The sequence below is a fragment of the Artemia sp. Qi Xiang Cuo genome, chromosome 16 (assembly GCF_049724085.1).
Source record: "Artemia sp. Qi Xiang Cuo chromosome 16, ASM4972408v1, whole genome shotgun sequence".
NCBI lineage: Eukaryota > Metazoa > Arthropoda > Branchiopoda > Anostraca > Artemiidae > Artemia > Artemia sp. Qi Xiang Cuo.
In genome coordinates this window covers 53,933,740-53,948,560 of record NC_142809.1, presented here as the reverse complement: position 1 = coordinate 53,948,560, position 14,821 = coordinate 53,933,740, and the positions used below count along the sequence as shown (strand labels likewise).

Genomic DNA, 14,821 nt, shown 5'->3' with positions numbered 1-14,821 from the left:
AGAAGTTGGAGCCATAGCCAGGTCTGTTCACGCCTGAAAAGCGCAATTTTACATGATTTTTCATTTAGTTGTTTCAAAATTATGAAGCTTTTAGGACACTACCACCATTCTCGTCAGTGTTGCCATGTTGACCCGTGAAAATAAATAAGCAAAACTAACAACTAAAATTTGACAGCGCTTTTCTTCCATAAAAACTCAAACATTAACAATTTGTTGATTCCCAAAGACAAATACATCTTCAAAGGAGAGGTGTGCTTTTTTAAGCTGTTTGGTGCCATTTGTTCTGAGCTTATCTTTGCTAGTTTTTCATAAACGTTTCTGTTCTGGAGCTAGGTGAAAAGAGTGTTTCAAGTAAGGCAGACAGATTAATGGCAAGTTTACCGCGCCAAGCTGAGGAGGGCAGAATGATCATCAATCATGAAAAATCACTCGTATCAACTTTTTCTTCTCTGAGAGACAGTTTCATCCCTTGCTTTACAAAATATTTCAGGCATCATGGACATCAAACTCTTGGGAATATATCTCACAAATGACCTTAAGTGGGAAAAAACAGACACAGGAGATGACCAAACGGGCAAACCTGGGTATCCTTTCTTTAACACTCCTTGCTCGTCATGGCGTCCCAATCCCCACCTATTACGTATTTTTTTTACTTTTGTCAGACCGCTGATAGAATATGCTTGTCCCGTTTGGCATTACGACCTGACTTCGGACCAGAAGAAACGCCTGGAAAGGATCCAAGACCGAGGTCTTCTGGTAGTGTCTAAATCTCCCAATGTCCCTTATTGCTCCCTTTTAAAACAAATTTCACTTACAACTCTTTCAACACGCCGTGATGAATTGGTTTTGAATTTGTTATCGGTATTTTGGAAAATCCACGGCTTCGTGAAATCCTCCCCCCCCCCCTGAGCATCTCCCTTCGCGCAAAAGGAACCCGCGACATGTAGCTCAACCGGCACCAAAAATTCACCCGATACCAGCATGGCATATGCGGTCTGCTATTTACTATCACACATGTATCTAGTAGAATATCCAGGACCATCAACTAAAATCAGCCAAGCTCCCCCCCCCCCCCTTCAAGCTTCCGCAGTGTTTTTTTTTCAGAAGAAAAATCAAAACATGTTGGTTTTTTTTTATAAATTCTCCATTTTCAAATTGAATTATACAATTTTATAGCAATATATACATATTATATTTCGTTTTAACCACTAACTACTACTAGTAACATCTCATCGCTGTTGTTTGCCACTGGAATCCGATACAGATGCATTCTTCATTCTACTTTTTCTTCTCTACTTCACTCTATTCAGAGCTCTACTTTTTGGTCGTTCCCGTGAAGTTCCAGCTCTCTTTTAATTTCTTCTTGTAACCATCTTCTCATGTCTAGTTTATTAACTAGATTCACATGGGCCACAGAATGTGCTCAATTGATTTCTAAGTAAGAAGGGTCTATAAAAACGACTCACCACGTCTCTCAAATTTATTGGTCAAAAGATATTTTGAAATTGAAAAAATACATAAGAAAATGCTGACCCCCACCCCTCTCAACTATCAAAAGGATACCCCAGGAAAGCAGCAGAAAAAAAGTTTCGTCTTGTGTTTCCAATCTTCTTTCTTACAAAACAAATCCTCAGCCCAACTTTCCCCTTCCCAAGGGTTAAACACGCGCGCACCTCTGGTACCTATGGTCTTAGAAGAAAAGAGTAATTACTTTACGCTTAATGTAATACTTTTACAATATCCATATATATTCTTGAATACATCTACCCCAACTATATTTATCAAACTATTTATTTTCTCTTCATTAAGACAGATTTTAAGCTGAAATCTAAAGAAAACATTTTTGGTTGCAAATGGAGTAAAACATGGCTAAAATATGCCAGTAAAATAATCTTTTGAATATCCTTGACCAAGTTCACTAAACTGTCTAATATAGAAGTTTCTAAATGATCAGGAAGTTACATGTCATTATTTTTTAAACAAAAATCCTGGGTATAGCCTTGACGGAAATATATGCATTGCTTCAAATATTTTCCTGGAATAAAGTTTCTACAAACCTTAAGCTTAATTTGCCATTTATAATATACATACCTGATATTTGGGAGGATTGTTGAACTGGGGATAATTTCCCTGCACCTCACCACTATGAAATAAGTCATTGTCAACTAAATTCCACCCCCAGCTTTCGTCATCAGATCCTAATAAAGCAAGATATCCATTTTGGTGCAAAGAAGCATCTTTGGTTGCTACTCCAACAACTGCAACAGTTCCTAGAGGCCCTTCCCATGTTATTTCCCAAGAATGTCTTCCAGCTTTAAAACCTAACTTGCCCCTTGCACCATCTGTACTTTGAGCAATTGGATTTCTATGAAGAGTAAAACCGTTCGATTTTATATAAACATGGGGAGAACAGTCATTTGGATTCCATGCATATTTAAAGGCCTTTAATCTGGACTTATGTGAGGCCAATGAACTTAATAACTTAGATCCTAATGCTTCCCTTGGAAGAGTTTTCAAACTGTGGTTCCGCCAAACTTCCGAATTTCCTTTCTCTAATATATAAAACCATCTTGTGCAGACTTGCATGCAATTGAAAACATCATCAAGTGATAAGTAAGCAAATATCACATCATAAATATCTTCTGGTAGATTTAGTATTGACGTGAAGTTTTTAATCAACATTCTTTTTCACATAAATACTTGTTTAGACAAGGATTTACTTTCACTTATAAGAAATTCTCATGGTACAAAAGCCACTCTTTTCTTATTCATCAAGTCTTGCAGCTAATAACTGTTCCTGCAAAACACAAAGTATTAGATCAATAGTTTTGATAGATACAAATTTTGGATAAAAATTTTACTTTAAGCTTCAGCAGCCCAAAATGAATGATGAATACCAAAAATAAAGAAAGAGGTCTGGGCAAACTGCTTACCTATTCACAGGACAAAAAGTTTAATATAAAAAAGCGCAAGCCTTGATATACATGTACTTATCCAATGCATGGTGAGATAAACAAAGATGTCCAATTTTCTAAGAATATGTCAAGAACTATAATCTGTAAGTTGAAATTTTTACTGGATATGGATAAGCTACTTCCAGCCATCTTGAATTAAAAATTCTCATCCAGTTCTGCAAATCCTCACTCACTTATAAATAAGGATAGAAATAGGAGCATATGTCAACAAAGCCTTAATTCTGGAAAAAAACATTCACCTGCTTCTTTCTATGCTTGAGTTTCACACACAGCTTATTTTATTTAACTGTCTAGATATTTTTGTCTACTACTGCTTGAGACCCACAGCAGCAATTAGCTGCCAAAGGCCAACCTTCTGTACTTAAACCACCATTTTTGCACTGGCTAACATTAGATCAAATCTACAAAAACGACCTAGCCTATATGATCTCATGCACTAGCAAAATTTATGTCTCAACACTTACGAAATAAAGTATAACACAAATGTGAAAAAAGTTAACCTAAAATTAGGAAAAAAACTTAGGAGGGAATGTTGAGATGATGCTGAATTACATCAAAACACACTTTGGACATGTAGGTTGTCAAAAAGGCATATCAACAATATCCCAGGAACAGCTTAGGATATTAAGTTGAAACTTTCGGGACTTGTTAAGGGGGATGTTGAACTAACCAAAAGGAGCCGGAGACATACTTCTACTGCTACTACTACAATCTCGACTACTAATCAGGCTAAGGGTATTAAGGAGACACTCTCAGGGAATCTTGAGGGGGTGGGAAACTAAATCAAAACACACTATATGCATACAGGTTGTTAAAAAAGCAAATCAGCAGTATCTCAGGTACAATTTAGGGCATCAACATGGAACTTTTGGGAAATGTTGGGAGAGATGTTGAACAAACCAAAAAGCACTATGTGCATACTACTGTTATTACCCCTTTTAACACTACTACTAATACTGCTACTACTTCCAAGGCTAATGATATTAAGGCAAAACTTGAATGAAATGTTGAGGGGGACCTTAGGAAATGTATATTAAGGAAATGTTGGGGGAGATGCTGAATTAACTAAAAGCCAGTATGTGCCTGCTACACAACCGCTACCGCTACTACTACAACTACTAAGGTTATAAGGCTGATACTTTCAGGGAGTTTTAAGGGGGATTCTGATCCAAATCTAAACATACTTTGTGCATTCAGGTTGTTAAAAAGGTGCATCAGTAATATCTAAGGAGTGGCTTAGTGCAGTAAAATAAAAATTTTGGAACATGCAGAGGGGGATATTGATCCAACGAAATGGCACTTTGTGTTTATTACTACTGCTACCCCTACTACTGCTTCTATTACTACTTCCATGGCTAAGAGTACTAATATGAAAGTTACAGGGAGTGTTATGGGGAGCTTTGAACTAAATCAAAACTCAGTATGTGCATTCAAGTTGTTAAAAAGGTGTAGGCCTATCAGCTATATCTCAGGAATGGATAAAATCATTAAGTTAAAACTTTTAGGGCATGTTGAGGGAATGCTGAACTAATCAAAATGTATGCCCATGCAAGTACTACCAACCACTACTACTACTCTTACTACTAGTACAGCTACTACTATTTCTAAGATTAAGATTATTTAAGTAAGACTATTAAGAAGCTTGAAGTGGGTACTGAACTAAATTAAAACAAACTATGTGCATGTGGGCTTTCAAAAGGATGTCTGATCAATATGTCAAAAGTACTTTGACCTTTAAAATGAAATTTCCAGATCACATTGAAGGATGATAAACTATACAAACAGCACTACATACATACTACTGCTGCTATTATTACTAATGCTACAACAACTACTAAGGGTGGTGAGGTGGTTTTGAAAAATCTTCTCATGGTGCCCTATCTTCTATTAATCTTAGTCCACACTCTAGATGGTGGGAGGTGTCATGTAAATACTCTGCTCCAAACCTGTCATAGGTTCAACCTATGCTGGGGCACCATCTCCTATGCTGAGGATAGATTAAAGGTGTTTAAGCTCCATTCCCCATCCAAGGAATGCACTGGCCTTTAGATCTCTTGGCCTGTGTTGGGCTAACCACCTGACAAGGTGTCTTTTACATGGTTACAATTCATCAAAATAAGCCTCAGAACAAACTGACCTCTTGATGAAGACCTTTGGCACGCCCAGGGACAATCCATTCAGACTGATTTATAGTAGCCCAAAGCAACCTACGAGTTTCAGAACCTAATTTGACAAGTTCTTATATTTGGTTAACTCTGTGAAGCCCTTTATTATCTGCTTTATGGGGACCGATCTCAACAACGAGATAGAGAGCAGTAAGATTGCCATACTGGGTTACATGCTCTTCAAACAAGACCAAGTACGCACTGATGGTACACAACATGGAGGAGGAGGTGTTTTCGTTTATAGCAGAACTGTATACAATACTCGTATCTGAATCTCCCAAACTAAACAAGCAAAGGAACTCTGTGGGTTATGGTGACCCTTCAGGAATAGGCTATAATCACTGGGACTATAAACAACCCTCCAATCTGCCAGGTCTTCTTCTTCTTCTTCTATTTAACAGCAGGCGGGCTTTTCAGTATAACTATTTAGCCCTTTTCCTTTTGCTTCACTCTGTGGGCTACAGAGCTACTGGCTTGATTGCCTCATATTTATTAGATATATTCAGATATCTTTCAGCAGATCTTTCGACTCTAGGAGTTCAAATATAAGATGATAGATGTCGATTTCTATACTCTGTTTGCAGGTGCAGTTGGCTAGGCTCTTGGCTGATAGTGGGATTTTGTGGTGTTTGAAGTATTTTAACAGTTTACAAAGCAAGGTATGTTGTGCAGACGTCAGCATATTACATTCAAATAGGCAATAGTCAATTGTTTCATTATTCATATTACAATGCCTGCAAAGAGGGGACAGGGGACTTGAACCACTTGAATTAGAAAGCTTATATGAGAATGCAAGGAAATTTAAGCCATTTGTTCCAGAACGAATTCTATGATAAATTTTAGAAAGATACTTATTGGGAAAGGGGAAAGGATAGGATTAATCTTATTAAAATTAATATCTGATAGCCTCCATCGGTAAATATCTCTAATTGGGATTGGTCTCCCACTTGGCTGGTCAATATTTATAGCATTTTTTGCTATTTCATCAACCTGATGATTACCACTTATGCCAGAGTGGCTAGGAATGTACTGAAAGTAAGTTTTTATGCCACTTGAAGCAAGATTATCAATAATACTGAGACAATGATAAGTGTCAATGTCCAACTTATATTGAGGAGCTGAGGCCAGCAACTCAAGGCTTGATAAAGAGTCGGAATAGATGATAATATTATTCGAATTTTCAATCAAAGGTTGGTTTTGCTTAAGGTGTTCTAATGCCATGATTATGGCATTTAACTCAGCAGACATTATAGATAAATTATTAAATAATCTCTCTCCCATTGCAATGTTCAGGTGAGGAAGGAAAACACCACTTGCAACTTTCTCATCCATTTTTGACCCATCAACAAATATTTGGAAGTTATTTTTATAGGTAATTGTATTAAGTTCTGCAAATTTTTTCAGGACAAAAGCAATGGGGGTTAAATATTTATTCCATTTTGAAAATTCAGTATTTATTATGGGAAATGACCAATTCCATGGAGGGGATTAGGGGAAAGTAGGTGCAATAGACTTTGCTGGTACAGGGAACTTCTTTTGAATATTGGCATACTCATCTGCAATACCTCTATGCATGGCTGGATTTCTTAACCAATTATGTAATGTGTGTGAGCTATTTGATTCAATTTTTGTAAGATGTTTTATCAAGAGAAAGCTAGGTCTCTCCCTTATTGTTGTTAATCCACTCTCCATAAGCAGTAACTTGGTGCTTGTGGGTTTCCTAAGACCAAATATGAGACGTATTATATCATTTTGTGTTGTTTCAATTTTTTGCATCTGGGTCTTTGCACATGCACCATAGACAATGAGCCCATAGTCAATATGGGGTCTTATATGTGATTTATAAAACTGGAGTAAGGTTTTCTCCTTACAACCCCAGGGTGTGGAAAGAAGTCTTTTTAGTATATTTGCTTTTCTATAACATTTTTTTATTGTGTTTGAAATGTGGAGGTGGAAATTAAGTTTTTGGTCAAGCATGAGACCTAGGTAATTAATATTATTATCTTCTGGAATAGTTGTTTTATTTAGATTTAGTTTTGCATTAACATGGTTTCGCTTCCGGTGAAATTGGATTATTTTTGACTTGGTGGGTGCAATGGGTAAATCTGAATGTTGAGAGAATTTTTCAAACTGGAAAAGTGACTTTTGCAGATTTGACTGTGCTATCTGAAAGGTGTTGCCAGATGACCATAGCACCAGATCATCAGCATATTGTAGATTCTTGTGGGGTAGGTTCATGTCCCAGAGATATAGGGCAAAAAGGAGGCAACTGAGGACTGCTCCCTGAGGTAGGCCTTTGGAAATTGTCTTTTGGGGTGAAGAGGCTGAACCAACACATACAATGAAACTTCGCACTTCTATGAAGGATTTAATAAAGGATACTAGCTTAGGAGGTACTCCAAGGTTTGCAAGTTTATTTAAAAGGATTTGGTGGTTCACATTGTCATAAGCTCCTTCAAAATCGAGGAAAGCTGCCACTAGGATATTATTTTTTGAGAAAGATTCATTTATTGCATTTGTTAGCAAAATGAAAGCATCTGTTGAGGAGTGGTATTTCCTGAATCCAGTTTGAGTGTGTGGGATCATGTTATTTTTCTCAACAAACCAGAGGAGTCTGTGATAAATCATTTTCTCCATTATTTTCCCCATCACAGGTGTAATCATTATGAGCCTATAAGACTAAGTGTTATCTTTTGGTTTATTTTTCTTTAGTATTGGTAGGATTGAAGAACATTTCAATATATTGGTGAACCTAGACGATGCCCAAGCGTGATTATAACAATTTAGCAGTTCTTGTTTGTATGAAGGTGTGAGATTCTTTATCCATGTAGGGTGTATATTGTCATAGCTACTGCTAGTTTTGGACCTAATATGATGTATTGCATTATTCAATTCCTGGATTGAAAATGGATTAGTTATGTACTCGGATCCTGGGCGGGGTTGGTAACTAGGGTTCATAGGAATTGTGGACAGTTTGCTTTGATTATTTTATGTTAGCTTATTAACAAAAAAAATTGCAAATAGGTTAGCCTTTTCATTATCATTGTCATAATGGGTATTATTATGTATAAGCTCATACAGGAGCGGGTTGGGAGAAGTCTTTTTCCCACATTTGTGGCTTATGACTTTATGTATAATTGGCTCATTTGTTTCTCTGGAGAGATTATTTGCAAAATTATTCCAGTATTTATATTTAGCATCTATTATAGTCCTTTTTAGATTAGATTCTGCCTGTAATTTTTTTAAATATGTAGTAGGTGTTGGTTTTTTTATGAATTCTGTCCTAGCTGCCTTTTTTATCCTCCATTTATTTAGGCACTCATTTGTCCACCATGCTTTAGGAATTTGTTTAGGGAATGTTTTCTTAGGTGTTGTCCTGGGGATAGCATGATTAGCTGTATTTATTAGTAAAGATGTCAACGCTTCAGCATGTGTGTCAACTGTTGTGTTGGAAATGCATGAACTTTGGGTGAAACTTGTAATTTCATCATTTAGCTTATTTTGGAAAATAGACCAATTTGCTTTAGTGTTGATATATTTGGATGTATGAGATAAAGTTTCAGCAGGTTCATTTAGGGAGCAAACTATAGCAAAGTGGTCTGTACATAGACTATCAATTTTATTTATGTAAATTTTGTTCAAAAAATTTAAAGACACAATTTGTAGGTCAATTGTGGAGAAACTGCCAGTTTTGGGGTTGAAATAAGTATTCAGGTTTGGAGGGGTAGCAACAACTAATTCATTATTATTTGAAGTCATATGCTCAATAAATTTACCAGCTTTATTTGCTGGTTTATTCCCCACAAAAGGCTGTGGGCATTGAAATCTCCACAAATAATGATATTTTTTAACATATTAGAATTATTTATATAATTAAAGAAATCCTTGGCATCTGTAGTTTGGCCATTAGGGTTATAAAAGCTTATTATGTAGGTTTTTAAATTATTCAGCCAAACACTTATACCAATTACATCAACATCATTTTCAAAATCTGGAAAATTGATGCCACAAAATTTTATATTATTATTAACTAATAAAGCTACACCACCTCCTTTTCTCTCTGAAGATCTATCCTTTCTTAGGATAGTATATCCCAGAGACTTAATTTGTTGATTTTGGGTTAAATGAGTTTCCTGGAGGCAAGCAATATTAATCGAATTATTATTCATAAATGATATTAGTTCATTTAGCTTATTTTCTGTGAGTGATCTTACATTCCATTGGAGTATTGATAAATGTTGGGTTGTTGATTTATTCTTCATACGACTGTGTATCAATGTTCAGCTTTGTTAACAGTAAAGCAAGATCTTTTTTTGCTTGAATGAGCATATCATCTGGGATGTAGATTTTTGCCAATTCTGCAATAATTTTTGTTTTCTGTAGTGGATGTATGTTCATGCCCTGAACTGCATTACAGTTTTGAATGAATAAGCATATATTTGGGGATTGCAGTTTTGGTAGTGCATCCTGTTTGTTGGTTAAGGGATTGATTCCTGGTAGTGTTTCTGGTTTGTTTCTTCTTGGGAGGGAGGGCCAGGCTGGCCTCATCTCACTGGACAAGGAGGCTTGTTGGCTTGGTGATTCCTTCTGATAGGGATTTGAGCTAGGGGCTTAGAAGATGGTGTTTTATATGGGGTGCTTGATGCATTGGGGGCATTTGACTTAGGGGTTTTGGTTGGTTTCATTGCAGGCTTTATTTGGTATTGTTGGGCAGTATTTGCTTTCATTGCTGCAAAGGGGTATGGGATGGCCTTCTCTGTTGATATTTGGAGTGTTAGAGCTCTTTTCTTGTATGCAGGGCATAATGATTTATTTGTAGATTCATGTGGGCCTTTGCAATTGATGCATGTAGGCTGGGTGTTGTTGCAAGTTGTCAGCTCTTTAGGATGGAAAGATTTACAATTACTACACTCTTGGAGAATTTCATTGCATTTGTTTGTTGTGTGTCCCAGTTTGAAACACTTCTGACACTGAATAGGCTTAGGTTTGTATTCCTTGTGTGGTTTGATTTGCCCAAATAGGAATAATTTTTCTGGGATATCAATTTTATCCTTCAGTGTGAATAAGAATGATCAACTAGTTTTTAGGCCATTAGAGTTGGGTTTTCCAAGTTGGGTAACATCCTCAACTGGGATTGTGTTTCCAGCCCTATCTGAAAGGCCTTCTTTTAACTCCTGAGTAGATATCTCTGGGGGAACATTGTAAACTACTATTTTTGTTGGTGATTGTTTAGGGTTCCAATTAGATGCAATAATTGGGATATTCAGAAGGGATTTAAGGTTAATTATTGTATCTGCTGACGTCTGATCTTCTACAGCTATTAGCAGAGATCCATCACGGTTAATGTTAAGAGAAAACATTGATTTTAGCAATTTAAAAATTGCAACTCATATTGTAGTGATAATTTTTATTTCAAAGGGGGTAGTGGGAGTAATTTTAAGGTAAATTCCTAAATTTTTGGAGGGGGGATCTTGGGCAGGGAGAGGGGAAATGCTTTTAATGGGGGAGATTTTTTTCCTTTTTTTAGAACTTCTAGAGAGGACCTCTTGAAACCCATTATCATCTATGGTTACATTAGCCCCTACACTTATCATTGTCCTATTGTCCGAATTGGAGCTATCATTAGAACTTTGAGATAGGGTGCTTGACCAGCCAGGATGGGAAACTTTCACTATGACACTTTCACTGAAAATTGATTTGGGATCTGGGGGGACTTTTTTTTTGGAGGACTTCTAATCATCGCCTATTGGAAAAAGCTTTAAACACAGAAATAAAACTAAATCAAAAAGGGAAAATAGAATATATCAAACCGTCTGCACTATACTATGGGGGAGGATAAACACCACAGTATAGCCCTGAGGATGTCTTGAACAGAATTGGTTTGGTACAACTGCTGATTAGAATTGATAATAATCACAAGAAAATATATTTCGATTTTCTTAAAAGGTTGCTGCTTTAGAAGTTGTAGATATTTTTTGGTCATTAGCTACCTTGAAACCTCCCTTCTTCTTCTTCCCTGAAACCTCCCGCGATTGCATTCAGGACAAATCTGCTGATTCTTCCATTATCATCCACGGAGATTTCAACGTCATTCATAGTGTATGGCTCTATAGCAAGAACACTGCTAAGAAAGGGCCAGACTTGTGTGATCTTTCTCTTTTGTATGGGCTTGATCAACTAGTTGAATTCCATACCTAACCATAATCCAAACAGATCATGTCTTCATCTCCTTACAGATCACCCAGATTCCTTCAAGGTTGACAATAATGTCTTCACAAGTGACTACGTTACCATCATTGCACATGGGAATCTTTGGATTCCTTTCCCCAAAAAGAATTAGCAACAAATCTTGCAATATAAAAGAGGAGATTGGGATGCCTAAATAAACTTAACTTGCTTCTCAGCAATGGAGATCCTTCCTCCTTGAAGGGCCAAGAAAGCTACCTAAAAGCCCCAACAGGCCATACTCAACAGTAATGCAGGATATATCCCATCAAACCAGATCCCAGTATTGAGTAATGACAAACCTTGGTTAAAAATTCACTGCAAAAAAGCTGCCCAAACAAAACAAAAGGCACACAAGCAATTACTCTCACAGAGGAAAAAGGACAGACTTGATTCCATTTAAACACAGTTTGCAAAGACAAAATTCGCACAATTTGGCAATCGTGGGTAAGTAAGTAAGTAGGTATGACAGCACTAGACCCTTAAGGTCCAAACCAAAGGTGCTGATCTCCGTTTTGTGGCCCTTCAGCCAGGAAGTGCAATGGGGGGCTGGGGGCCAGCCATAGTATAAAAGCAGTTTGTTTTAATTTTGATTAAGTTAGTAACTCTACTGATGATGATGACTGACTGTGTCATCGAAATATTTAGAGTCGTTCTTTTATTTTTTATTTTCATTGTATAATAAAAGGACCTATCCCTACTTGGAATTCTTATTGATTTCGTCATAGAAAAGGCAGTGTGGTCATGGAGAATAATAGTTACGTTGTATATATGGGGATGACAGACCAATTTCAGAATCAGCAACATTTCATTTGCTATTAGAAGATTAAAATGATAAATTTAGCACCTGTAAATTCATCATTATTTCATCTTTAATCAGAAGAATGTTCAACGCAATATTACAAGATTCAAGAGCAGTTAGTGAACTTTCTAAGTCAATGGACCGGTAACCTGCTTTGACCTACAGTTTCGAAGTAACTTATACCACCTTTACTCAACGCTGTATACAAATAAAAATTCAAGAACAGTTAGTGAACTTTTTAAGTCAATGGACTGGTAACTTGCTTTGACCCAGAAGTGATTATTTTGTTTAGTATAAAAGCAGTTTGTTTTAATTTTGATAAGTTAGTAACTCTACTGATGATGACCGACTGTGTCATCGAAATATTTAGTCTTTCTTTTATATTTTCGTTTCACTGTCTAATAAAAGGACCTATCCCTATTTGGAATTCTTATTGATTTCCTCAATCTTGTCACTTTACAAGTCTTGCATCAGACCCATCACCATGTACAGATACCTACAATATGATGGGGCTCTAAAAATGTTTCAGCACCACTCCAAAAGATCAAGAATAAAGCTAATAGGGTAGGTTCAGTAGTTTCCATGACTCTCTCAAGTTTGTTAGTAAGTGGTAAGATGTAGCACTGATGGTTGTTTTCAACAAGTATACAGATTTACCTCATTCTCCAGAGCTTTCTTGTGTTCTGCCCCAAAACTTCCAAACAACAAGACAGACACAAAGGCACACAGCTCAGTCAAATTATCTTGAGGATGGCAAGCTAAAAACAGAGTATTTAAAAAAACAGCTTCATTCAATGTTGTTCTTCTATCTGGAATTAACTTCCTGGAGAAAATATCCCTAAAAGTTCCTCTGCTGACTCTTTCAAAAGAGCATTTAACAGTCATCTAAAACCTCAATAAAAGACTTGCATCAAATTAAATATTTAATTATGCCTGGTGCCACAAATTTAAAAATAAAAAAAAGGCAAAACTAAGGCAAAGGGTCAAACTTTCATGCACATGAAGGGTGTCAATGGAGCATATCAGCAATATACCAGAAATAGCTTACAGCTTTAAGTTGAAACTTACAGGTGATGCTGAACTAACCAAAACACACCACATGCATGCTCAAACTATTACTGCTGGTATTACTAGTACTACTTCTACTACTAGTAGCCTACTGTTACTACTACTGTGACTACTTAAGACTGTAACTACTTAAGACTGTAACTACTTCCAACTGCAACTAGCTGCAACACTAGCAACTTATAACAACCACTAAATTGCAACTATGACTGTGACTACTTTTTTATTGCAACTGTTACTACTTGTGACTTCAAGTACTTGTAACAGCTATTGAAACTACAACAAATAGGAACTACAACTACTTGTGATTGTAAGTGTAATTACTTTGGAATGATTGTGACTACTCACAACTGCAACTACAACTAAAACAATTGAAACTGCAATTTCAGTTGCTATTTCTACAACTATGGGTACTTCTGCTAATATATGCATTCAAATTTACAAAGTGACACCTCAAATGACACCTAGTTGCAATTTATGGTAATTTTTAAGGTAGTGCAATATCTCTTTAACAGAATAAGATGCTAAGTTAAATCATTCAGCAAAACTGAAGGGACATGCAAAACTATATCAAAGAGACCATGTGAATCCAAAATGTCAGAAGCAGGTCTGTACAATATCCCAGGAACAGCTAAGGATATTCCTTTTGGAACTGTAAAGGCATGTGATATTTAAATGAAAATAAAATATGTGCAACCAAGGTTTTCAAAGAAAACCTTATTTTGTTTATTATGTTGAAACTTCTAAAGTATGCTGAACTAAATCAAAACAAACTGTATGTCTCCTGATTGTCAAAAGGGTGACTCTGCAAGATCTTAGGAATATCTTTAGGTTCAAGTTGAAACCTTCACGGGATAATGCTGGGGTGTTGAGCTGAATCAAAGAAAATGTGTATCCAGATGGTCAGAAGAATATGCCTGCAATGTCCCAGGAATCCGGAAAGGTATTGAATTAAGACTTAGGGGAGAACGGGGCGAACTTGGACACTTTTTAGTTTTCCAAGCACAACTAGGTACTGGATTGACATAAAACAATTTAGTGTGGGTCGTTAGAAAGGTAAAAGTCTGGCAAATAATGGTGAATTTTTTCAGATTTCTTAGAGATTACCCTGAAGCGTGAGTACAATGAAAGTAGGACCTTGTCAAGTGTCCAGTTTTACCACGTACACGGGGTGAAATTGGACAGGCATGGGGTGACCTTGGACAAGACAGTTTTAAGCAATTAAACTTTATCCAAATACAGAATTTTCGTGTAAAGTGATACATAATCACTCAAAATCATATGAAAACTCAAAATCGCATAAAAAAATCAGCCAGGAACATTGCACGGGCATCCGGGTTTCAACTAGAATTGTCATTTTAAAGCGTACATCAAAAGATCACAACCAAAGACAAGCCCCTGAACTGCACAACCGGTTCCACCAGCTGAAGAGGGGACAGGAAGCTTCAGTTCTATGTTGGTAATGTCTATCTCAGCAATATCGGGAAGCTGTGGAAACATGAATTTGTCCCCTTGTTTCCGAAGAAAGTTAACCCTCACAAACTGCTTTTCTACAACATCAAGAACTTCGCCAACATAATACACAAGGG

At 36.6% G+C, this 14,821-nt stretch overlaps 1 protein-coding gene across 1 annotated transcript in view; it reads right to left on the bottom strand.

Annotated features, from left to right (window-relative positions):
• The window catches only part of Fsn (F-box synaptic protein), a 62,529-nt gene that overhangs the window by 39,785 nt on the left and 7,923 nt on the right, over positions 1-14,821 (bottom strand). Inside the window, exon 2 of the mRNA XM_089102651.1 lies at positions 2,092-2,797. Coding sequence (XP_088958777.1) covers positions 2,092-2,682 — 591 coding nt within the window. The 5' untranslated portion in view covers positions 2,683-2,797. The remainder of the gene's footprint in view (positions 1-2,091; positions 2,798-14,821) is intronic.